Source organism: Xylocopa sonorina, chromosome 11 (genome assembly GCF_050948175.1).
Source record: "Xylocopa sonorina isolate GNS202 chromosome 11, iyXylSono1_principal, whole genome shotgun sequence".
Classification (NCBI taxonomy): domain Eukaryota; kingdom Metazoa; phylum Arthropoda; class Insecta; order Hymenoptera; family Apidae; genus Xylocopa; species Xylocopa sonorina.
This window is the reverse complement of record NC_135203.1, coordinates 1,457,198-1,482,924: the sequence shown is the minus strand read 5'-3', so window position 1 is coordinate 1,482,924 and position 25,727 is coordinate 1,457,198. Positions and strand designations below refer to the sequence as shown.

Below are 25,727 nucleotides of genomic sequence, written 5' to 3'. Positions count from 1 at the left end.
ATTATTCTTTTTTAACTAAAATTCGTAACTCTTTCCTACTTATCTTCGTTAACTCTTCCTCCCCCCCCCCCCCCCCACCCCGCCATATTAGTCACCTCTTTCGACAAGCAGTGGGTTACTATGGGTGTATTCTGATCCCCACTGCACACGGATGAATTAAATTTAAATTCAACAAACTCCTTAATTATCTAGAATTGATTTTCTTATTTTAAGTTACTTAAGTAGATTGCTGTATCTGTCGATAATCGCCAAGCTGTTGATAAAAGACGCACTAATCTTCGATCACATGATTTTTGACGTTAGGAGCGCGCACTAATATCTACGTACACACACTTATATTGTCGTTTCGAACATGGCCGCGGTGGAGTGTGAATCGAAAGACGACAGCCCGACAGACTTGCCGAAAACGCCGGTATTTTCGGATGAAACGGTTAAAACGATCGAGGAACATGAAACGTCGGGAATACCATTACAATCTTCTTGGACGTTCTGGTTGGATAAGTAAGACAACCCAATTGCTTTTTTACTTCGTAACGTTACGAATTGAATGTAGAGTAATATCATTCTATTATCAATTTTACTTTTTAACTTCGTTGTTTTGTAAAACATAAAACTGTACATACGATAGTAACGGTTAATCTTTAATATAACAGAATATATTTATAGACCATTGCGAATGGTAGGAAGCAAAGTAACGACGTTAAATAACGTTAATATCAATTCATTTATCTTTACATGCGTATCAACGTCATCATACGTTACTCCGTGTAAAACTTCGTGTAAAACAATCATAAAACCACGAACTAGTATCGTTCTTTGATTACTCAATGTGATAACTAAGTAATCTGTATTGTAAGAAAAAATATATTTTTCACGTCAGAGTAAAATATCAAATTGAAATGATAAATACTTTGTTAGGAAAATCCTTTGAATTCAAGTTGTTTGTAACGCATTATATGTAGGATATATACGTGTTTAAATAACTTCCTTTTTTTTTCTTTTTTTTTTTTAATTTGTGCACTAAGTAATGTTCTTTGTCCCTTTATTATGTTATCAAAATAGAAGAAAAGTATAATGAGAAATCCTGAAAAAGTTCAATCGTTGTTTGCTCATAGTATATATAGAAAGTTCTAAAGAGTTGGTAAAATTGACAGAGCTATTCCTGGCACAACTGTTGAAGAGTATAAAGAAAATTTAACAAAGATTTATACTGTGAACACTGTACAAAGTTTTTGGGCTGTCTTCAACAATATACCAAGTGCCAGTGCTGTACAAGTGAGTATCTGTTTTATAAAATATACAACTATACATTAATAAAAATGGAAACATTTAATTTTGAGCGCAAGTTTTTACATTAAGTTTATATTAAATTTGATTGCTACCGTAATAGGTTAGATATAGTTATCATTTAATGAGAGACGAAAGATATCCGCTATGGGAAGAACCTATCAATCAAAATGGTGGAACATGGCGATTAAAGTGTCAGAAGTCTGATACTGTGAGTATTAAAATTTTGATTGTTATCTAGAATATATACTAGTAACGGTATTAACATTTCTAGGAAATAATTTGGAAAGAAATGGTGCTTGCTGCGATTGGAGAACAATTTGTTGAATGCGTTGCAGAAGGTGACGAAGTTTGTGGAGTAACTGTGTCTATTAGGGAAAAAGAAGACCTTGTTCAAGTACAGACACAAAATTAATGCAACTATGTAGACAAATTGAATTAAGTATAGAGGTGAATGATGTCATAAAATCTTCCTCCTTTTCTGCTTCAGATTTGGAATACAAATGCTGTTTTAGCTCCAAAAGCTACAGTGTTAAACAAAATTCGCACACTCTTGCCTACTACAAACTTCTATGAATTTTATAAACGTAAGTATTAGTTTATTAAAATTGCTTTTGTACATAAATTTATTTTCCACTTTATATGTTTTATGTTTATTTTACAGCGCATCAATCAAATCATGCTTACGGTCGTCATTAAAAATGTCAATTTTGTTACAAAATTGGTCGGTGGTTAAGTATATATTTACAAATAACTATTTAATCACAGAAATGATGGTATAGGTAATGCTAATGAAACAAAAAATTATAATGCGAAGAAATTATAAAAGTTTTTAATTTGTTGATAATAAATTGTTTATCAATAATAGTCCACCACCTAAACAACTTTTAAAGATATGAAAATGATTAATATTGTAACTTAAAATTGTGAAATATATTTTTATATTTACAATTATATTCGTAATTGTTCTGCATTTGTATTATTTTATTCTGAAAACATGTATCGCATACCTTCATCACCATTACTACTACTCTTGCCTGATTTTATCAAAATTTTTTCTATATAATGTATTATTTTATATTACAAAACATATTTAAATTCCCATTGAATTTTAAAGCAGTTTTATTTAACATGTTTGGGTTCTACCTGCTATTGTCCATTAATAATTCCTGATTTATTCAGTATTTTATGAAAAAGGTCCGACTGGCATCCTATAGAGATTTTTTTTATTTTTATTAATATCTGGATATTCCATCATATATGTAAAATAAAGAAAACCATATGAATGGCATCCCGAATAAGAAGAAACTAGGTGCTTTTCATGGTTCCACTGTACCGACAAAAAGAAGCATGACAATGAATAACTCCATTTACATATTTTTAAAAGCAAACATCTGAATTGCTAATTATACATCTATAAAATCGATTCGTTATCCGACTATGCATCGACATCAACAAATGAATACGAAAATCGAAAATTAAAAATTTTACTCACATTCAAAATTCCATTAGACTAGTTTTAAACTGCATGTTTCACTGTTTACATCACTTACTTCCCATCTTTTGAAAAATATATTAATCAATAACATGCCAGCTTACATACTTTCTGTTAAAAATGTTGAATCTCCACATTTTTGTAAAATTGTGTAATAAATAAAATTTTTCCACTTCCTTTCATTTAACTATAATAAAATCTTCAAAATAAAATGCCAATGACAATATAGGCAAAATATTATTCCCGTAAACAATTTTCAGAATGTTTCTTTTATAACAATCTGGTGGTTTCATTCAAAGTACACATCGCTACCACAGTATCACAGTATACAGTAGCGAAACTCTCTGTCGGCACCTTTGATGTCGGTGTACCATAAAATTGAGTACGCATGCGCGACAGAAGCAACCAAATCGCAGTGCCACCTGGATTTCAATCTCACTTGCATTTTTTTACTCTCTATCTGCCCAACTTATTTTTACGTTTAGTTAATCAAAATTTAATAAAAATAATAAATGTATTATTTCTAATACACTGAAAAACAAGGAAAGAAAGCAAAAATCGAAAAAATATAAAATACACATGTTACTATAACTATAAAAATGTAAGAACATAAATATTATACAAGATAAACAAGAAAAAATATAATGAAAAATACAAAAAATATATTATACATTGTATATTTTATTTTAAAATTTATTTTAAAGTTATTTTATATATACTTAATACCTATGTATACAAATATATCGGTAACAAACATATAATATCTTAAAAGTAAAGGTTTCATTAATGAAAAAAACGAAGATATCATATTTTTAATAAAAATATGATATCTTCGTTTTCTATATATATATATATATATATATATATGTATATATATATTTTTTTTTCTAGCTGAAATTTTGTTTATTAGAAGTGTATATATATATATATATAAGTACTATATATATATATTGCAACCTATTTTTCATTTCTTCCAACTCCTTTCTTGTTTCATATTTCAGCTACTCGATCCACCTCAATACAAACCAAAAGAGGAGACAAAAAACAAAAAATAAAATTGCATATACTTTCATTGTACAATCTTTTGATTGATTTATATCTTAGCTACTCGATCCACCTCGATACAAATCAAAGAAAAGAAAGTCAATAAAAGTGTGAAAAAGGTTTCATTACTTCTGTCTCGAAATTACTAGCAGCAGAATGGCAAGTTGGCAGAATTATTTTAGAGGTTTTTGTATTCCTGAAAACAATTTAGATATAATTTATAAATTTACTAATTAAAAATACATAAATTCATTATTCTATTAATATATATTACCTATTCTCTTCTTCAACTTTTATAGCCCCTTCTGCATATGTATTACTAAACCAAAAAAATATGTATAGAAAATTACAAAACAATATAAAATATAATTTTAATTATTCTATTAGTATATATTACCTATTCTCTTCTTCAACTTTTACAGCCTCTTCTGCATATGTATTACTACAACAAAAGAGATATATATTATAGAACTATAAAATTGTATATAAAATTATAACAAAAAAATATGAAATACAATTTCACATACCTATATAGATAGTTCTCCTTTTTCTGTAGCTACATTTTGTTTTGCAATTACATTTGTATTATCTCTGAAAAGAATTTATTTATTAAATTAAATTGTGTCAAATAATTTAATCATTAAATGAAATTATGTCAAACTAACAATTATTATTAAACTTACTGTTGTTTAGTATCACGTCCCAATAATAGTGTTGGAACAGCATCTGGATGAAGGCTAGCTCTAACTTTATTAATTCTGAATAATTTTTCCACAAAATGTAAATGGCACAGACGAATATTGTTAAATGAATATTGTGGACCTTTAGATAATAGATCATATCTTTTACATGCATCTACCCATTTCAACCATCTGTAATATAAAATTGTATTAGTTTTATCAATAACATATTAATTTATATATTACATATATTTATATTATACTACTCAAAAGAAGCATGGCATCAAAAAATCATAAGGCATATTATAAGACATGTTATACCTGTCTTGTTCCTTTGGAAATTTAAAATAATGTTGCTTCACGTTGAATTGTTTTAAGCATCCCAGTATTGCACAATTTGACTTCTTTCTTATGTCACATTTTTTAATTATAAAATTAATGCAGCAACATCTGAAACAAAGCTAAGATCAAAATGCTTCCAAAGAGAATATATAATTTAAAATATTTATATAAATTAACAATTTCCTTAAATTATTAATCAAAATACTTTTAGAAATTAACAACTATTTTAAATTGATTCTTTTTTGCTTCCTTTCCTTTTTCTCCTAAAATCTTCGAAATAGTTTGAACGTGCTTCAACGCTTTCAAGCAGCTTTCAACAGATATTGAATTCCCTCCAAATTCAGCTTCAGGTTTGGTTAGATATTCAATCGTCTTTTTGTTTGCTAAGAAAGAGAGAGAAAGAAAAACTAAAGAGCAAGTGAGGCAGAAGTTCAGATGGCACTGCGATTCGATGCCCTGTTTCGCGCATGCGCATTAAATTTTGTAACAAAATCGGGCAAGTTGCGCTACTGTATACTGTGCTTGCGGATACGCTTGAATGCGTATTTGGCAAAAGTTAATAGTGTCAATCTTAAGAAAACATAAATGGGATTCATTGTATTTACAGATAGGTTTTTCTTAACATAATTCACTACACGTAATTATATATAAATTTATGCAAGTTCTATTAATAAAACTGCGTTTTGTATATATATATATATATTTTAATTTTATAAAGATATATAATAAGGGTGCATAAGGTAGTAATATTTTTGCCTAACCTTTAATTCAAATAAAATGTTGTTTAGCTTTGATCAACAAAATTTCATGGAAACGATTACTTGGAATTTTCTGAATTCAGAATGACATTGTCAATAAGATTTGCGTAGGTTTATATATGTGATCAGACGTATGCAATCAAAATACAGATCTTAGTGCGATATTTATTTTCGAACCATTGAACACGCCCAGACAACACAATCTAGATACTGTGCCGGCACTGTGGACGAGTGTCAGCACTTCCGTAGCCATCTGCCGCCGGATTCGTCGCTACAATTAGTAAAACGATAAAGAGAAAAGAATCATATAGATAATAATGATACAATAGAGGAATTTGTTACATAAAAAAAATCCCAAATATCGATTCTCAATTCACAATTCGCTGAAAATATTCAGTTAAAATTACTAATGCAAGATGGAAGTAAACATAATATATATTGTATAGTTAATTTAGAAGTAATTAAATGAAGTTGATATAATGAACTATATTACATGTACATGCGTTTTAATAATAATAATTAAGTGTATGTCTTTTGTGTTTTAAAAAGATCAAACTATTTGTAGATAATAAATTTATTTAAACGAGGCAAACTCTTTGCAAGATTTAAACGATAGTGACGATCAACCCAAGTATTGTGATACTCTTTGTATTGTAGCTATCTTACAAATATAGTTCGACGAAGTATTTTGGTAAAAGATTGATCCCATTAATTATGAGCTAAATTATATTTGTAATTGAGTCGACTGATCACAATAAAAATTCATGATGAATTGGGTTGTGCTACTGTAAAGAGCACCAACGTAGGCCGCTCAAAGCTATCCATACATATTTATTGTGCGTTTGTGTTAAATGTTCAGATACACCATGCATCGGTGCTTAAGAGGTATTGACTAGGTCTACGTACTCAACATATTCAACTATCCAAGTGCTTAAGACTATCTTAGCATAGTCGACAGTCTAATTCTTATGATTTGATATACTGTGAAATTATTGACTGAGTAAAGAATATGTTGTAGATTTCAGAGATAACACCAGACACTCGAATAGCTGAGAATCTTGATCATCAAAAGCTTTACTTTGTAATGCTGAGATGATTTTTAATGCGACGGTACAGTAATCCAAGGAGCATCCGTGTAACTCTATCTACGAAATTTTGAGGCACTGCCGCACTGCTTCAAAGTCAGATCGATAGTATTATATGATTCCATTAGTAGATTTTATCAATAATGAAAACAAACTGTACACCTTAATTTTACAATAGCATTGGAAACAATAAGGTGGTAGTCAATCGGTACCACATTTTTTTCTGCTTCCCATCTTTCCAGCACTGCACAGAAGTTTTAGATTTTCAAAAGCGCAAAGTGGAAAGAGTAACCTTGAGCAATCTCCATTCGTGCCTTTTACTTCAGTATTGAACAATCTTCAAAATATAATTAATCACATTAATGTGATAGTTTTATAATTTGTAATTATATGTCGTCTATTTGCCAGTGATTGGGTGTCACTTGAGGCGGAGGATTTTCTCTTAACTCATTTAAGAAATTACATATATTTTTATAATATCCCGGTTGGCACCATGTCTCATTGTGCGTACCTCCCGACACTGAAAGTATCTTTTTATATGGACTTTTACAATTTTTGTAAAGATCTTGCATCATACATGGAGGTACCAGTGTATCTGCCAGACCAGAAATAAATAACGTAGGTATCGTTAGTGATCGCACTTTGAAAATGGACAAATACTGTAATACAATGTTATAATTATATAATACAAATTAAGATTTAACTTTTAACGTATCAGAGAACATGATTGGTCTTTGGAAAGAAATCATTTTACCTTATTTTTGTACAGAAAAAGCGGTAAATATTGTAAACATTTTAATCCAAAAAGTAATGCAGCCATATCAGGAATACTAGTAAAAGTGTTCTCAAGAATGAGACACCAAATTCTTTGAGAATTTTCTGATTTTGTAGCTAAATTGATGGCTACAGCTCCACCTACAAGAAAAAAAAGTGTTTCAATATATTAAATATATAGCATACATTCTTATCCTGGAAAATGATTCATCATTAGATACGTATACACACCTAATGATCTACCAAATACAATTATTTCATTTGTATTTATATCATTTCTACTAAATAAATAATCAATTCCAGCCCGAGCATCCATATATAAACCTTCTTCGGATGGTGAACCTTGAGATAAACCATAGCCTCTGTATTCCAGCATTAAAATATTACATTGAACAGTATGAAATAATCCGACTGCGTTTTTCAGTCTGAAATAATTTTATGTTGTTTAGCTACTTTTTAAAAACAAACTATATTGACTGCAATGTTATGAAATTTTTATTAACACAACTAAAGAAATAGCATCTAAATAGTAATATCATTTTTTAGATGTTATATGTACTTTATATATTTTTTATAGATATTTCAATAACATTAATTTAATTACTTTTAATAATAAAAATCACTAACCTATGCCCTACATTACCAGCATTGCCATGAAGAAATAATAAAGTGGGCACCTTTTTTACTCTATCCTCTGATTGAGAAATAAAAAACATGTGTAACATCGTACCATCTCCTGATCTAGTATAAATACTTTGATAAGGTAAACTAAATATCGAAGGTGCAGGAACATATACCCGAGAATTAGCTGGCCATTCTGGACGGTACACAAGTTGATCTTCTCTGTGATACAATATACCTGCAAACAGAGTATCGGATATATTAAACAAATTACATGTTTCATCATAAATATTAATAAATTTACCTGTGGTCGCGAAGCAAAGCAGAAAGAAGGCAGAAATCCCACCGTACAACCAATACAAAAGAAAACAGGCAAGTATATAAGTTCCAGAGAATGCCCAACATTTTATAGCTATGCCTCCTAACAAACGGATTGGTTTACTGCGAGCAAGTCGCATACAAAATGACATGATCAGTAAATGGTATTTCCAAAAAATTGACTATTAATCATTTAGAACACTTCTCTCCTCACTAGGTATATGGTATCGCGTATCTCGATTTGATCATAGTATAATTTCAGTGAATCAAGTGCTCCAGTTAACATTGATGACTTCGTAACCTATAATTTTTATTAAGATTTACTCGATACGAACGATCCACTTTGTAAAACTTTGGATTTGAATTGACAAATAAATGCGTTTCACTTTTTAAATAAATTTATTAAATCAGAGTTTACATGGTACAAGTTGAATTAACTTGACACATTCAAAAATGAAGGGGAAACATCGAGTTAGAAATTGATATTGCCGCTACACGTTTGAGCATAGGTTATACCAATACAGTATGTAAATATTGTGTACAAGTTATGAACTTTTTTCACAACACACGGTGTAGATCATAGCGTGATTTTACGTTGACCGAAAATATGTTCGTGTACAAAACGTACTGGCGGCGCAATCATAGTAACAAGTAGGAGATGATATCGCAGGTTTATCACGTGTCATCGCGAAGGTCCAATACTGTATTCTGATTACTGTTAACCAATGCTATATAACTAATACTACCTTGCATCTTTAGACCTAGCACGAGTTCCGCTATTCGTATCGAGTTTCTCATTTATTTACGATTATCAATTGGCTCGTTACCTCTGAGAACTGCTAATAAATATAGGGAAATAATGGAGAAAATACTAATCGAACCTCGTGACGGATTCGTTGTGTCATGTTTGTCTAACCTTCTCCAAAAGAGTGCCGAAGAGGTGCTCGTGAGTGGTGATGCATTCAAAGTTGGATTATCAGGTGATACGTCTGAAATAAATATTAATTACATTTATCGTATCTGAAAGTTATTAAGAAAATATTATTAATTGAATATATTGAAATGATTGTTTGCTCATAAGGTACATTTTACGCGAGAACTTGTAGTATTATTCGATTTAATACGTGCTTTTATAGATATTATAAATGTATCTTAAAAAGTATTGTAAAGAATGACTGATATTTTACCTTTGATTTATTTCAATTTATATCATTGCGTTTCGGATATTACATTTATTTTCTTTTGAACATTTGCAGAAGTGTGTCAATAGATCAGCGGTTCTCAGACTTTTTTTGCCGCAGCATCCCCGTTGAACTAAAAAAATTTTGCGGTACGGTTATTCTTAAAGCAGTTTGAATATCTAGGAAAAGAAGTAACCAACAGTGCAAATTTAATGTTCAGTTGTCTTCAATACGATGAATGAAACGGTTTGTTTAAGTATTCTTGCAACACCCCTGGCACATGCTCGCGTCATCCAGTTTGAGAACCCCTGCAATAGATAACTTTTTATATAAAATATTACATATAAATTACAAAACGCTCATTTGCTTTTTTCTTTCTCTTTTTTTTATCAGGGGGGTCATTAGTACAACTATTGGCCCAAAGTTTACCTAACATTAAGACTGATTGGAGTAGATGGTATTTCTTCTTCTGTGATGAAAGAGTTGTTCCTTTTGATAGCTATGATTCCACTTATGGAGAATATAAGTTAAAATTGTTAGAGAAAATACCAGTGACTGAAGATCAATTCATAAAAATTGACCCAGATCTATCTGGTAAAATAATATTTTTCGACTCATCTTTTCTGATCTAAAAGAATGATCGTAATTTGTATAATCATATTTACCATGTTTTACTTGTAGCTGAAGATGCCGCAAAAGATTACATTAAAAAAATGTCTGTGTTTTTCCCTCCCGATCGTGTACCGTGTTTCGATGTGCTTCTCTTGGGATTAGGCCCAGATGGACATACATGCTCTCTCTTCCCTGGTCATAAAGTTTTAAATGAATCGAGCTTATGGGTTTGTCCTGTTAACGATTCTCCTAAACCACCGCTGTCTCGTATTACCCTTACACTTCCTGTGATAAATAATGCAAAAAAATGCATATTTGCTGCCATCGGAAGTAGCAAAGCTGAAATTGTCAAGGTGATTACTGTCATTGAGAGTTTAAAAATGCAGTGAATTTCTTCTGTAACTTTTAATTACGGATACTAGGGTTTCACTGTAGTAATTATCAAATTATATAATTCATGTGCAAGTTGTATTTTTAACATTTAATATTTTGCAGAGAATTTTGAAAGACAGGGAAAATTTACCAGCTGCTCGTGTACAACCACATAACGGTGAGTTGTATTGGATCCTGGACAAAGACGCTGCAAGATTCTTAGAAACAGCCTAAATAGTGTGTTCAAATGAATATTATCTATGACATTCCACATTAATATGTTGTCCTAATGCTCAGCAAGTTTTTTCGAGCTTACTTTTGTATACATATTACTTAAGATATCCTAATAGAAAAGTAATTAAACAACAGCATTGTTTTGTAATTTATTGCTCAAAGATTGATATTCATTTATTGTAATGTTAGCGTCATTTAAAATATATATTAGATTGTATTATTATGTATTTTAATACACTAAGTTTCTGATATATCTTACTTTTTCATTTAAATTTAAAAGTAGTTCAATTATATGCAATGAATGCGCAACATAATAAGAAAAAGCATTTTTACATTAAGTTGCTAATTCATCATTGTCATCAGACTGCAATATATATTTGTCACCAGATATTATGCATTTTAATAATTTTAGACAATTGTATAAGAAAGAAGGATAGTTAAATTTTATAAATGATATGTAAAAACAAATATCCTCGGTACCAGCTAGAATAAAAAATATATCTCTTCTAAAAAGTGTACAAGTATTTAACACTACTTTAGTTCTACTTTAATATAGCCATAAAAACGAATAATTTTACTTGCCTATAAATTAAAATAATCTTTTCACATGTATAGAGAGATATATAGGCATATTCAATATTATTTGCTTTCATATATATATAGAAATATCAAATAATATTGAATGTGTTATTTAAAGTTCTTTACATGATTATATTTTATTTGCAAGAATAAATATAATTATTGTATTTTTGTATACAGAAGTAAATAGATGTAATTACTATAATGTAATAAAGAATTATGTATTCGCTTTTTACAGATAGTAAAGGACATTCTTTGGTTTCTTACATAAAACTAATAAATATGGATAAATAGGTATACAGCAAAATGTGACTATTTTATGTGTATGTATATATATATATATATATATATATATGTAAGGCAGAAGTGTGTTGAGACATACACTTTTATAATATAAAATATCTGCCATCAGTCGAATTTAATAATCAATGTAGAATTGCTTAGGAACTAAATTTTTTTACAATACTTTATAAATTATGTTTATTTTTTACAAAAGTCTTATGTGTACATGGATATTGCGCCATAAATAGAACTAAAGAAAAACTATCAATTCACATTGTTTCTCAAGACATGCATTTTTCAGATTTTCTCGTCACAATATATAATAACTGTATGTTGTAAAACATTCAAATTTTATTCCGTTGGGCGTTAAATAACTTTTGTTACAGTTCTTTTAAGTTCGTATGAATTATTTGTAAAATCCTGTTGGAAAACATATGTGAGCGTCTTTATAACTTAAAAGTAATCAAAAATATTCGTTCAATTACATTTATCTGTACAATCTATCTAATATGTAAATGCTATATTTATATACCCTATTAGTAGGAAAACTGGGACTCATAATTTATAGTTGCTTTACTTACGTCACATTTTGCTTTCTCTATGTAAAAAAAGTAATGTACAAGGTGAGATGTTTTTGATTTCAAGAATGCAAATGTAAGTAATATCTAGTAATGTTCATTTAAATTGAATTACAAACCTATTAGATTTTATCATCGTTATTCGAAACTCTCGTAATTGTTTTTATAATTATTTCAAAGAAGTAAACAGACACGAATATAATATCTCGGGATGCACTTCTATGAAGCCTAACTATACATATTTATAATATACACAATATACAGAATTTGTTCACAAGATTCAATAGGTAAAAAATGATGTCGAGACAATGCGTATAACAAGTATAATCAAGGGTGTAACACCCTTTCCATGGAACAAGTTCAACATATAAATTATAAAAAAAGATTAATGAAACGTGAGTGCAGTTTTTTTCTACACTAATTCATAACACAGCACCTTAATAATAGAGGAGTTATTGTTACCATCATTATTAAAAATATATGACTGGAAGATGTGTACAATAAAAACTGAATACACTTTTGGAATTGATAAGGTGTTATGTACTGAATTATGTTTCCAATTTAGCTTATAACGATACATATCACAGTAGCAATATAACTCGATTCCCCTATTTTCAGGATTTGTAACATTGCATAATGTATTTTGAAGTAATACATTCGTCTAGAGTTTTCATAAAATTACGTTTTATCGGTTATACCTTTCCTTTCCAAAACAAGACGATCAAAATGAAGTTATAAATCATAATACTTTTTTCCTTGCTCTCTCTTTCCCTCTCTCTCTCTCTTTTTTCTAGAGATTTTGTACTATATTTCTATTTTGAAATTATAGATTTACACTTTCATATTGCTTCATGGAAGTAAAATATGAACATAAATCATAACAATGAATATGATTAAATTAATTAATACATTGTATACACATATGAACAGTGTATAAATATGAAGTCGTTGAAAGGTAATTGAAATTTCTTATGCTGGCCATTTTCGTAACACTTGCTTTCTTACTCGAAATCTTTTATAAATGTATTGGTGTCTTAGTATATGTCAATAGTATGATACAATTGAGAAATATAATGACAAATGCTTAAATAACCGTGGAAGCTTCGAGTTAACAATAAATAAGCGACGTTACACTTAACAAAGGGCAGAGTATGCCGAATTGCTTATTACAGTAGCCAAAGGTCGGCCGGTTTGTATATTGTATGGCGTAGTTAGAGAATAATTTAATTAAATTAATATCACCTAAAATAAATAATCATCACGTCATATTAACACCCAGAAGTTCCCTGAAGTTTTCATATACTATGTAACTAATCGATACAGCTGGTGCCACCTGAAAATAAAAAAATAAACAAACTCGTATATATGTAATCAACGATTCGCTAAATTAATTTTTTCGTGCAATCTGTACAATACCTTTAAAAAGTTTGGTGTTAAACCTCTATATAGACCGCGAATTCCTTCGTTCCTAATAATCTCTTTAAAAACACCACTCATGGTATTAGGTTTTTCTGGTGATACATTAGCCTGCAACCGCGTTCTGACTAGCGCTAATGGATACGAACACACTTGACCAGCCGTGCTAGATGTTGTTCCGCACAACAATAATATCCAAAACGGTGGCTGTTCATTTTTGTCATGTGTTCGTAAATACCTATTTTTCAGAGTCTGTAACAAGTGTATAACGATTGATAGAAAGAACATTTCAGTAAAATACCACTGAATAACAATTATATTTTAAGTTTACTCATACTTCATATACAGCAAGATCTATTCCAGCATACGGAATTATTCCCATTAAATTAGGGATATAGCCTCTATAAAAGGATCTCAAGCCTCCTTGTCTATAGATTTTCTTCGTTGCATCTACCAAACCAGAGAATTCTCCCGTTTTTCTAAGTGCAAATCTAGTTTTAAGCACCTGGAACAAGCATTGTGTACGATGTAACTATGAAATGGTGGATGCATGTATACTAAAATTATAATTTATTACATTTCAAATGAACATTTTATACCTCAAGCGGATATATGGCAGACTGGCTAATTCCACCGGCTAAGGATCCCGCCATTAATCGCTCGTAAAGTCCAAGTTCTCTAACGTCGTCACCTTTGATCGCCCTCTTAATTTGCTCATAGGCCATAAATTTTAGAGCACTTTCCGGTCCGATTTTAAGTACGTTTATACCATTTCCTCTCCACAAACTTGTAGAGCCACCCTCGCGGAGCATGTACCTGAAGCAACTTGTGATTTTGCAGTGTCGCGTTCCATGCACCTGAAAGTATTCTTCTTCGTAAAGCAAACAGAGCAGAATTCATTTAATTTCAATCCTATCTAATAGACACACATACCTAATATTTCTGCATCTATCATTTATAAAATTACATTTTTCATTTACTTCTCTCTCTTATTATTTCAGTTATTTCCGTGGTTAAAATTTAATTTCCAAATGAAAACTTTTATTTTATACACCCATTTACTTACTTTAATGAATTGGTAAATACCTTTAAACAAATGTCTGTACCTCTTTCAACGAAATCTTTCGTTTTTTTACTGCCTAATTTGCGTCTGGTGTTTTGTTAAATGAAATATTTAAGTAGAAATAGCTGATTTGCAAAGAGGATGAATTTAATTTGCAAAAGGACGAATTTAATTTGCAAAAGAATGAATTTAATTTTGAAAGGGGTGAATTTGATTGATAAAAGGGTGAACTTAAAGTGCCAATGATAAAAAGTGAAATAGAAATTCGTACGTTTCCGCATTACAAAAATATCCATTCGTACTGTTTGACGAAACGAAGATTTCTATACTCGCGTGCACGCTTTTAAATTGCAAACGCACCTGTAGGTAGACCTTGATACGGTCCAAAGGTGCTGTACAAGTGCGTGATACAGCACCCGCTACACCACCGGACACCAAATGTCGCCACCACATTCCGGAGACCATTTCACTGGTTGTGAAATCCTCGGGGACACCGATGTCCTCCCCAATGTCCATATACTAGAAGAACAAATAAACCAATACAAATTGATGATCAGATGCTTTGTAATGCCGGTTCCGTATAAATAAATACACCACTCAGCAAGCGCACCGAAAATAAACTACCACTTTGCACGCTGGTGGAAACTATACCGCGAGAATGTCCTCTAAACTCTAATAAATCGCGCAGAAAAGGGCTAAGAGCGGAAATTTTGGGACACAAGACCTAATTGGTGAATACGTGAAGCCAACAGCAACCCTTCTTCAGGAATAAGAGTTACTGCATTTTAGAGAAAAGTCAATTGAATTTTAGAATTCCAGTTAGTAAAATCTTGCATCTCTTACAATTTTCAATCTTGAAGGAATAATTTTAATTATTAACCGAGAAATATACGTCCCCCAGTGCCTTATCTTCCAATATACTCTGAACCGGTATCCGCTGGTTATATCTCCCGCCTGGTTAGAATGCACATGATGATGGTTCGTACCATTTGTACCACGCGTCAGATAATTCTTGAACTCCTATCGGTTGAAGAATTTTCAGGCATTCCAACGGCCACCGATTTTCAGTCTCAGACGTTGCGTGATACTTTGGTAATCACGATTTCCGCGACTGTTCGGTACTCCCATCGCGATCGAATGCATTTTTCTTTTTTCTTTTTTTTAAAGTTCAACAATTGCCATTGATCGATTTTGAAACGCGTACACGTTTAGGGAGCCCAACATAAAGCATATTTTAAATAACCAATTGGTGAATGCTAAAAGAATACATTTCCACGCAATTGTTAGACATGCAGCTTCCAGTAAAATCTTGTCTGTTTAAAAAAAGAACGAGACGAGGAAAAAGATTGAAATAGAAACACGAAAGAAAAACGTTTGACGGCTTAGCAGACTTGTTAATGGATAAGAATGGCCGATGTCAATAGCATTTATTGCAAATAGCTAATTATTTAGTAAACAGGGCCGCCATATCCCCACGAAAATTTCTATACTTTTTATGTATTAAGGCTAAAGTGTCACGAAACACCTGATACAATGAAAATTAATAAATAAGGTAAAGATAAGATTTACCAACTAAAAAACAATAGATTTATTCATTTTATATTGTCTTATTTTTATTTCAGCAAACATGTATGTTTTATATTAATCTGTTTCAGTTCATTCATTCTCTATCTATCTTTCATTCGTTTGTAACAAGGTAACATAGAGGTAATATTATTTTAAAAAGTACTTTTAAGAACATAGATGCTTCGTAGAAAAAGTAATCATTTTTAAAATGTTACCTAACCGAGAAAACATTTTTTCAACTAAAATGAATTATTTTTTTGTAATTTACAAATCCTTGCACCATGGGAAATGGCGCTAAATTTCGTCGAAAAGACACCTTTCACCCGCACGGCGGCCCTGCCAGAAATTAGCATCGCGGATTTTCTAAAAGGGAGGATATTCATTATTGCCTCGATTGCAACATATACGCATGTTACTTTTTCAGATGTCCTCTGTAAGACACGGCATTGACACGATATACATATTATACGTGCATATGGTAGTAGAGATAATTAACGCTATTTATTTTTGTCCATTTATATTTTTACTAAACTGTCCTACAACTGAGACCGTGAACAGACAAGGTGGATGTCTGCTCGGAAACGACGAAGTTGTTCTCCTTGGTGGATAAAGTGAAGGAATTACTTGTACAACGTTAAAAAGGAAAGACACGGATTTCACTTGCAACCGGAAACGGCGCGTACAAAAAAAGAAAAAAAAGACGGAAATGTAAAGTAGAATTATAAAGTAGCCTTGACGCTGACAGGTTTCATCGAATTAAATTTCGACCTTGCACACCCTCAATTGAATGCACGAATCGAATACTTTTACCGATATCTCTGTTTAAAGAGATGAATATGCATCAAACGACAATTTATACCGTAATAGCCGTCTCTAGAAATAATTAAAAGATGGACAACCTTGCGATTCGCATTGTAATACCTCTGACTAATTTTCTGAACCAATCAGAATGAAAGAGAGCATTCTTTTATTCAATATCGAATCACGCTTTCAGGAAACCATTATAAGCGGAAGCTGTTATTAATGCCTGGAAAATAATTATTAATCATAGATACTTAACTTTACGTGAAATTGAAGCGCAACATCCGTATCGATGTCGACAATATCCATCGTGGAGGAATAAAAATAAATACCCTGGTACTTATTTCGCAAAGTAGCGAAGCAACTCGTGATAAAATCGATTAAACTCAAGAAACAACTGAAACAAACGGGGAAGTATGCAGATTTCTCTGATGAAGTCGGGCCATAAGCCAACAGACTAGTTGGTGTCTCGCCCAATGTCGACCACAAAATCTTTGTCAATTTAACTCACATGCTGATGTGAGAACAGTTTGATCATGAGACTGGTTTCTTCGCATCTAGCTGAATAATATACGCGGAAACATGGGAATTAGATCAGAATAAATTTTAAGTCTACCGTACGGTTACAGTTTAATATTTTCTATTGGATTTTTGGCACATCGCTCTTATTTTGTCTAATGGAAAACTTTCTTTTTTATATCATTTTAAACAATCGTTTTCCTACGTACATTTCTCCTTTCCTTGCTCGTACTTTTCTCACTGCACACTTTTTACATTTAATATCTTTGCATACATTATTCTTCTTCTTAACTAAAATTCCTTATTTTTTTCTACATCTTCGTTATCCATGCCATCTCCCGCATGTTAGTTACCTCTTTATTATTGTGTTATTACCTCTTTATTATTCTCATCCCTACCACACAGGGATGTATTCTACTGTATTTGACTTTGATTGGAAGTGGTCTTTTCTTTCGCAGAAAAATTAAACGCGAATAGAGCGCGTGAAATATTGATAATATTCGAAGGAATCGATGAAGTGGTGTGCAAATTGTCTTGTTTTTTCCCACAATTAGACTAATTAAGAGGCATCCTATAACGCAGACGTTTCTTTTTTTTTCTCATAACTTACAATTGTAGGACTTTGAAAAATTCATAAGTTAAAGAATTAATCCTACAAAGTAAAAATTTTTCCGCGCGAGATAAAACTACAGATTGATATTTAATGCACGCTTGGTATTAATCTGACCGTTGATTAAAAAGATACGTCGATAAAACTAATCAAAGCCAGACATCTAATAACGGTTAAATACATATTTGAAGTTACCATCGTATCCATGTGTTAACTGCTTAGGAATTCTTGTTAGTTAATTTTTACGTTTTCTTTTAAAAGTAAAAACAAAACACTTTGTTTGCTCAAATTTGCTGCGATCTACAACACAGTCGGAATACAATAAAACACATATTTCAAACATTATTTTAAAAATAATGTCGGTTGAAAATTACGGGGAAATCGATATCTGAAGTCGAGTGTCAGATAACAATCGCCCAAGTCACTGATTACCAATAACTTTACGCTTAAGTATTGTATAACTACATATTTACTTTAAAAACTATGCCAATTTTTCTCAATATTCTTATGCATGTATTTCTTACTGAAAAAATATTAATCTTACAATATCTTTAAGTACACATATGAAACGATTAAGCGAAACTGAAGTATATTTGTACGTCTCCATTATTCTTGTACGCATAAGAATATTATGAAATTCTATTAAATAGCGTACTTCAACTTAAGTCTACTAAACTGCACTTTTGATAATCGATACTCAAAATCATTAAGGTCTCAAGAATTGTTACTTGGTAATCTTTCAAAATTTTCTGTTGTATGTATCATTAAAAATATTCGTGCCACTTTTATGAGTTGGATTCTTTAAATTTTATTTTTTTATACATATAACAATCCGGCAAAAAATTTTCATCGATGTTAATGAATTTCCACAAATAATATTCTGTTAAAGAATATTATTATAGTGCATATATAGATTTCTATAACATTATTATAGTGTATATATAGTGCAATTGAAAAAAATTTCCGCGCGAAGCGGTAAGTTATGTTAAATAATAGTAGAAGCGTTTGCTCGGAACAATCTCGAATAAACCGGAGAAGGGAAAGGATTTGCATTCGCGATGAATCATCGTTTGATGCTTCGCTATTGCCCGACACCACAGCTCTTGTCAATGTAATTTCATTTAATTTCACGATATATATGATTCACTCGCTCCTAAACAAATTTATTTAACGCATCTTGACGATAGAAAAATATTCTCATGACATTTATATACGTTTTCTATTCAATATCCAAATAAAATATTCGCAAACACGTGTTTATTACCACAGCTGTTACCCCCTTTCAGTAAAACGCCGATAGTGATTATCTTTCATTCAGGTTAGCTAGTAACTTGTGTACACGCAAGTCGGACATAATTATTAGAACTTTTACAATACCTCATCTTATAAAACGCCTTAATAAAACATTCAATGTCCTCATAATTCAACAATGGCAATAGCATATTGTTGATAAATTTAACGATACATAAATTCTTCCTTTTTTAAGATCTTGTTAATTTTACAAGAATCTCATTGAAATGAAAGAAAGTAAGCACAAAGCGAGTCTTGAATCCTCACTTTCTCCATAGTTTATCACGTGATAATTTCACAAACCATAACCTCTAAGCATCTATAATAACCTCTTATAGATATTTCTACCGACAGAAAGACTTCCTGATGATATCCCTATCTTAATGTACTTAAAAAGAAGAAGAAAATGGAGACAGCCTACTCCAATTTGCAAGATTCTACTTTCAATAAACAATGCTGAACAATAAAGATTAATCGTAAAGATTAATCGGTGTAATAAACATCAACTATTGTAATATTAAATGTTTTTCCGTTGCTCTTGTTAAGAAAATTAAGCGCGATATTTATGACGAGCTGATATTGCGACAAATTCCCAATTAGAATTGTACTTGTTACTACTTTCGATGCCCATACTTAGTTACGTTAACATCGCGCGAAAAGTGCGGCTCTCGGTGGGATACTCACCCGTTGCAACAGATCATGATAATTTTGAAGGAATTCCTCGCAGACTGGACAGGTGGACGAGATACAATCGTGCTTCAGAAATCCTGACTTTTTAAACGTATACATTACTACAGAAATGTAACTGAGAACGGTGCACACTGAAGTTTTTTGTGTTAGAGGAAAATCGTTTCCAATTTCGAGAAAACGATCCTGAAACACGTCCGATGGCCCGGGACGAATGCATAGAGGGAACAGAGGCGAGAATATAAATAATGACAGGCAAAAGTAGTTGAACAAAGTGCACACGGAAACTAGATAAAACGAGCCTCGCCATCAACCAGCGACTTGGAAGCTCGGAGTCCGATCGCAAGACTGAAGAGCGCCAAGAAACGGCACGGGAATTGAAACAAAGATATCGTTCGCTCTAGCCGGGGACATCCCCTCTACTTTTCTTGCAATATCTACAGCATACGTCACAGCTGCATATTTTCAAATGTACTTACGAATTGATTATGGTTTTTTATACCAGTGCTGCTACATTGGTAATTGGATATTGTATAGATAGAATTGCATAATCATTTACAGCTGGCACTACCACGATATATAAATATTAGATGCGTGAAAATGTCTAATAACTGCCATAAAATTCTAAACAATTCACGATATGTTACGGCATTAATCGGTCTTGTTTCGAGGATATTTCTGTTCTTCCGTAAAGCACATTTTGCTCGATGAAATTTTGTTTACATAATTGTAATCACGGGAAACGTAAAATATACTGACGATCAAACACCGGCATTCGAATTTAGGCCAATCCTGTATTTTAATTGGCGCATTAACGCATTTAAGAAGGACGTGTAACCACGTGGCCTCTTTTCACGTGAAAGTTAAACTATTCCGGTACGAAAATTGAAAGCCGTAAGAGATAAGCTATTCTGCTACGTGCCGCAGTTGTATTTCTCCAGCTGCTACGAGAAATCCTTTCCTAACTCTCTTTCTAACGAAAATTGTACAGGGAAACGTGAAATTTTGTTTGCACAATACTCTAATTCTTAGATCATATCTGTATAGGTTGCATGTGCATAGAACACGTAAACTGAAAACGTTCCAAGCGTGGCATAGTTGCAATTACCGAAATACAAACGTGAATACTGAAGTTCGTAGCCACGTGAGAGACTGAGAAGCAACTATGTGAACATTCTTGTCTTCTTTTTCACATCGTTCCTTTTTTTTTTTTTTACATATTTACACCTCAAATTTTGTGAATACATTTGAAGTTATAGTAAACGTTAATATTTAAATAGTACGTTATATATCTTAAAATTATTACATTTTCCTGATCTTTAATGCCTATGTATAAATTTCCCGTTGAAATAAACATACTTTTCATTTAAGAATTGAATATTTAACGACTTTGTTTAAAAATGTGCAATATTGACCCTGCCATTATTCAGACGCAAAATCGTACAGCAGCACTGTTCGTGCTCAATATATATCCGACAGACGATGACCTCGTACACTGAGCACACGGCTGACGAAACATTTCGAAATATTTCTCCACCCTAAGTCCCATCATTTACGAATAAATTCAATTTATAAGATGTTGAGAAATTTAAGTTGTTTTCCACGAAATATTATCGACAGTTTGTAATCTGTTTTCTTGTTTGTAAGCTATGATGAAATATCGGTTCGATTACATGCATTCGAATTACTAATAAATTTCAAAATATCGCGCCACGTAATAAGGCACGTCGTTAGAAAATTATGAACACTAACTTTTTAAATGGATTCAAACATCAGACGCTATAGCATTGCGCTATTCGATGGTTCTCCTCAGGTTGACTACAAATGAGAGAGACGGATAATCGATACTTGCAAAGCTTTCTTTCAACTATTCCTATTTCAACTAACGTTTTCACTGTTACAGATATCCTCCGATACAACGAAGAAAATGGTCACAGTTTGAAAGTTTGAGTTCCATCACAAAACATTGCTAAATTACAATCTTACTCTTCCCTTCCCTATGCGAAGACATACGGCCGTGCGAAACCGAGATGGCGCATGTGCAAGAAAATTATTCGCTCCCAAAGCGCACGCGTGTCCGATGTTAAGTTGCAGAGGAAGAGGGGTGTGTAGCAGGAAAGATGGTAGAAACAGCTGGGAGACTATCAAGGTCATTTTGAATGACAACCACTACGTCACATCTCCGGTCGAGCCCTCTCTGTCGACGAATCAAAAGCCTGAATCGACTCGATCATTTTCTTCTCGTACACGTATAAACTACACCCACGAGTTCATCGTACAAATACTATATGTATAAAGGGCAGACGGCCTCAAAGCTGCTTGCGCTACTCCGTTTACGTTTCAACAAGAAGTAAACGCGTAATTGACCCTTTTTTTCATTAAACAGACAAGTCGTCAGATTTCCATTAACAAATATAATAAACAGTTCCATCTTAATCATTTCCAATGTAAAAGAAAAAAGTGTAAAAATATTTGTATTGTTACGTATGAATTAATGATTACTCACGTTCGTGTGATGCCAATATTCGATAAGGCCTAGGAGGTCGGTGCTCGGTGCATAAAGCAAAAAATCGCGCCATTCGTTGAAACTTATAGTGAGACTACCATCTTTGTCCATTCTACAAATCATTATTACAAGATGGATTTTATTCAAATCTTTTTTCTTCTTTGTTCTTACAAATAATTGGAAAGTTCGTATGTCGCAATTAAAAGAAAATATTAAAAGATATCCGTAACGTTTAACTTACCGTTGCAACAGTTTTTTCGCTTCATTGTAATCCATTTTTATTCCCAGCTCTTCGAAGGCTTTTATCAATTCCTCTAGATCGATCTTACCTACGGAAATGAAATTAGATAATAGTAACCGGCAAAAGGAGTAATGTAATAATAATGAGTAATAGTAAACGGTAGAAGGGGTAATAATAATAATGAATTTGCAGATTGCGCATTATTTCAATAATAATAATTTTGACAACGACGAGGATTTGTTTAGCATCGATTAAAATGATTCATGTATAGAATGATTCATAACTAATTTAATATCCACTAGAAATAGTGTTTAAGTACAATTTTAAATGAAAATTAATAACCGCATTATAACAATTTTATTCCTGTGCATTCCTTTCTATTGATCAGGAAGCTATATGAAAGGATGTCATTTGAGAAGTTTAAGTATTCTAGATAATTGTAAGATTTTCGTACATCTACTGACCATCCTTGTTCTTGTCAAGATGAGAGAATTGCAGACGTAGATTTTTTTCATGTTCACGAACATAGTGTATAAATTCCGCTAGTGTGATATCACCGCTTTTGGTGCTATCTGAACTTGCCAAAAATTTCTGAAAGAAGGAAAGTTCTTAAATCATGTAAGAATTATAAAAAAAAAATATATATATATAATAATTTTGCGAAATAGCAACCGGTATATATATATATATTTCGCAAAATTATTATATAACGAAAAACATCTTATCGTAATAATTATAAAAGATTAAGAAATTGGAATTTTTATGAGTTTACATGCTACAGTGTATTTCTCAGTTAAAGCTTTGAAAACTAATGTGACAGTAGGTATTAACCTTGATGAAACCGTTCAAATCTTATTAAATGCCAACCAGTGGTAAATATATTCTATCCGGCTCGAAGAATATCAATGATAAGCTTCTAAAATCACTACTGCTTACAGTGTATTGAAGGTTGTAACTAATGCAATTGTGTAAAACTAGGTAAAGATAAAATTTTCCTAATTTTTTTCGGAATACAAGTTAATTGGAGTAAATTTGAAGAAAATAAACATTTCAACCAATAACATTAAATAAACGAATCTGAAAATATAATAAAATGCACAAAGCTCAATATTTCGAAGTTCATAGTAGGGTTTACAGATATATATACGTATGTTACATATTTATACAACGTACATATACGCAGTCACACTGTCTAAACTGCTAACAGTATTTCAATTATTTTATAATAGATATTTATTATTCGTACACTTTTTGTTAAGTACATTTTTCTTTTTCATTATTAAAGCTTATCGTAAATAATTATACTACACGTGATTTATTTAAATTATCTGAATTAATATAGCATTAATAAAAATACATGCAAGATTAAAATTTGAGTATTTAAAATCCTGGCGTTTTTTTTTTTTTTTAATCGAACTTGTTTATGTAATATCTGCAGTATATAATAATCATTTAGAAGCACGGAGGTTTCAGTGGTTTTATATGTGATGAATTTTTAATAATTACAATAAATATCTGATGAGATTGAAATGCATTTAAATAATAATTTCAAAAAAATACTAAGATGCTACACAATATTAAATTGCATTCGGTACTCGAAAGTCGTATACATATATATAAGTCGTGTATATATATACATATAAGATTCGATGCGTATACTATCCGGGAGCATTCTAAGAGTAAAAAAATACGAATTATAGAATCATACGCACCTCTGCGTAATGTTTATCGACTCCAACCTCTCGAACCGCTTTGGATAAATCTTTCACGTCGATTCTTCCATTCCCGTCTAGATCTAATTTCTGGAATATCTTTTGAAGTCTTTCCTCGTCTTCTGCCGGCAACTCGTGTAAGTAATGCGGTGGCATTACGCCATGCACCGCGCTTGCTCGACCGTCAGGCATTGTTCTTCGTTACTTCCTATATTGATACTAAATTCCTTCTACTTTTTCTCCAATGTTCCTTTGTATTAACGTTTTTCTGGTTTTCTCTTGCTTTCCTTATTGTTCGAGTGTACAGGTCTCGCGGACCACTCGCTGACTCTCAATACGACCACTGTACGTATCGTTTCGATCGTTACACACGCCTATGAGGGAATTCATAACTGCACACACGTGGTGACTGTTAAACGATGGACATCGATTTTTCAACCATTCGCGCACTTTCTATCACCGAATTAACTATATTCTGCGTGTACGTATACTGTCAAGTTTAATAACGATTTCACGAAAATTTTCCACTGTTAAAGTAAACCGCGTGCGTGAAAGAAAAAGTTTCCGAATCTCTACATCCTTATCTAACAAATATGTACGGAAAGTATACTGGATTGACTGTACATTTACTATAAAAAGTAGAACTAAGTATACCAACTTTTCCTACGACCACAACCGAACAACTGTCTACGCATAACTAACAGTAAGTCCAACGCCGCTGGAACAATTGTTCCACACTCTACAGTGCTGCCATCTTGTCGAAAACTAGAGAAACTTCTCCGTACAATTTCAATCGATAAGGAGATACCCTGCATATCGTTACATATTTTATTGAACTTATAATGTTATCAGAATACTTTAAACTTAAGTTTGCATACGAATACAAACTTGTATTAATTATTTACGATCAAAAATTAATGGGAAACTATGTTTATGATGAATAGATAAATATATTATGCTTCCATTTAAGGTACACGTTCCTTTAGGAAATACATTAAATTTTTGTAACTTTACAGAGAAAAAATATTTAAAGAAGTTTATCTCGATGTAATGTTTCTCTATCACCAAATTATT

General features: G+C 31.7%; 4 protein-coding genes across 5 annotated transcripts; 2 read left to right on the top strand and 2 right to left on the bottom strand.

Moving 5' to 3' along the window:
• The first annotated feature begins 324 nt into the window (after positions 1-324).
• On the top strand, positions 325-2,243 carry LOC143429193 (eukaryotic translation initiation factor 4E type 3-A). Its single transcript, XM_076904682.1, has 6 exons — positions 325-501; positions 1,155-1,275; positions 1,391-1,498; positions 1,562-1,684; positions 1,778-1,874; positions 1,952-2,243. The coding sequence occupies exons 1-6, from the start codon at positions 353-355 to the stop codon at positions 1,984-1,986; spliced, it is 633 nt and encodes a 210-aa protein (XP_076760797.1). The 5' UTR covers positions 325-352; the 3' UTR covers positions 1,987-2,243.
• A 4,753-nt stretch (positions 2,244-6,996) lies between these two features.
• Bem46 (abhydrolase domain containing 13-like protein Bem46) lies at positions 6,997-9,281 on the bottom strand. Its single transcript, XM_076904124.1, has 6 exons — positions 9,151-9,281; positions 8,391-8,705; positions 8,093-8,324; positions 7,697-7,890; positions 7,446-7,606; positions 6,997-7,350 (listed from the first exon to the last, which is right to left on the bottom strand). The coding sequence occupies exons 2-6, from the start codon at positions 8,554-8,556 to the stop codon at positions 7,078-7,080; spliced, it is 1,026 nt and encodes a 341-aa protein (XP_076760239.1). The 5' UTR covers positions 8,557-8,705; positions 9,151-9,281; the 3' UTR covers positions 6,997-7,077.
• On the top strand, positions 8,972-11,020 carry Pgls (6-phosphogluconolactonase). The gene is made up of 5 exons (XM_076904125.1): positions 8,972-9,097; positions 9,164-9,384; positions 9,979-10,179; positions 10,267-10,550; positions 10,693-11,020. Exons 1-5 carry the CDS (start codon positions 9,063-9,065, stop codon positions 10,801-10,803), a joined length of 852 nt encoding a protein of 283 aa, XP_076760240.1. The 5' UTR covers positions 8,972-9,062; the 3' UTR covers positions 10,804-11,020.
• A 1,916-nt stretch (positions 11,021-12,936) lies between these two features.
• On the bottom strand, positions 12,937-25,351 carry Scamc (Short Calcium-binding Mitochondrial Carrier). 2 transcript variants are annotated; one of them, XM_076904673.1, is made up of 9 exons: positions 24,654-25,351; positions 23,406-23,532; positions 22,942-23,029; positions 22,701-22,812; positions 15,082-15,240; positions 14,258-14,515; positions 13,996-14,163; positions 13,659-13,910; positions 12,937-13,575 (listed from the first exon to the last, which is right to left on the bottom strand). In XM_076904673.1, the coding sequence occupies exons 1-9, from the start codon at positions 24,843-24,845 to the stop codon at positions 13,501-13,503; spliced, it is 1,431 nt and encodes a 476-aa protein (XP_076760788.1). In that variant the 5' UTR covers positions 24,846-25,351; the 3' UTR covers positions 12,937-13,500. The 2 variants fall into 2 exon arrangements, with proteins under 2 accessions (XP_076760788.1, XP_076760789.1); XM_076904674.1 differs by having other exon boundaries at positions 23,396-23,532; positions 24,654-24,792.
• Between the last annotated feature and the right edge of the window lie 376 nt (positions 25,352-25,727).

Excerpts from the sequence above, each read along its gene's own strand:
- LOC143429193 (XM_076904682.1), top strand. The coding sequence starts at position 353 with ATGGCCGCGGTGGAGTGTGAATCGAAAGACGACAGCCCGACAGACTTG. Across the intron at positions 502-1,154 it reads TGGACGTTCTGGTTGGATAA|AGCTATTCCTGGCACAACTG; the intron begins GTAAGACAACCC and ends TAAAATTGACAG. Across the intron at positions 1,276-1,390 it reads CAAGTGCCAGTGCTGTACAA|GTTAGATATAGTTATCATTT; the intron begins GTGAGTATCTGT and ends CTACCGTAATAG.
- Bem46 (XM_076904124.1), bottom strand. The coding sequence starts at position 8,556 with ATGTCATTTTGTATGCGACTTGCTCGCAGTAAACCAATCCGTTTGTTA. Across the intron at positions 7,607-7,696 it reads TGTATTTGGTAGATCATTAG|GTGGAGCTGTAGCCATCAAT; the intron begins GTGTGTATACGT and ends TTTTTCTTGTAG. Across the intron at positions 7,351-7,445 it reads TTTTTCTGTACAAAAATAAG|TATTTGTCCATTTTCAAAGT; the intron begins GTAAAATGATTT and ends ATTGTATTACAG.
- Pgls (XM_076904125.1), top strand. The coding sequence starts at position 9,063 with ATGATATCGCAGGTTTATCACGTGTCATCGCGAAG. Across the intron at positions 9,098-9,163 it reads TATCACGTGTCATCGCGAAG|ACCTAGCACGAGTTCCGCTA; the intron begins GTCCAATACTGT and ends TTGCATCTTTAG. Across the intron at positions 9,385-9,978 it reads ATTCAAAGTTGGATTATCAG|GGGGGTCATTAGTACAACTA; the intron begins GTGATACGTCTG and ends TTTTTTTATCAG.
- Scamc (XM_076904673.1), bottom strand. The coding sequence starts at position 24,845 with ATGCCTGACGGTCGAGCAAGCGCGGTGCATGGCGTAATGCCACCGCAT. Across the intron at positions 23,030-23,405 it reads TCTTGACAAGAACAAGGATG|GTAAGATCGATCTAGAGGAA; the intron begins GTCAGTAGATGT and ends TCATTTCCGTAG. Across the intron at positions 13,576-13,658 it reads TAACACCAAACTTTTTAAAG|GTGGCACCAGCTGTATCGAT; the intron begins GTATTGTACAGA and ends TTTTATTTTCAG.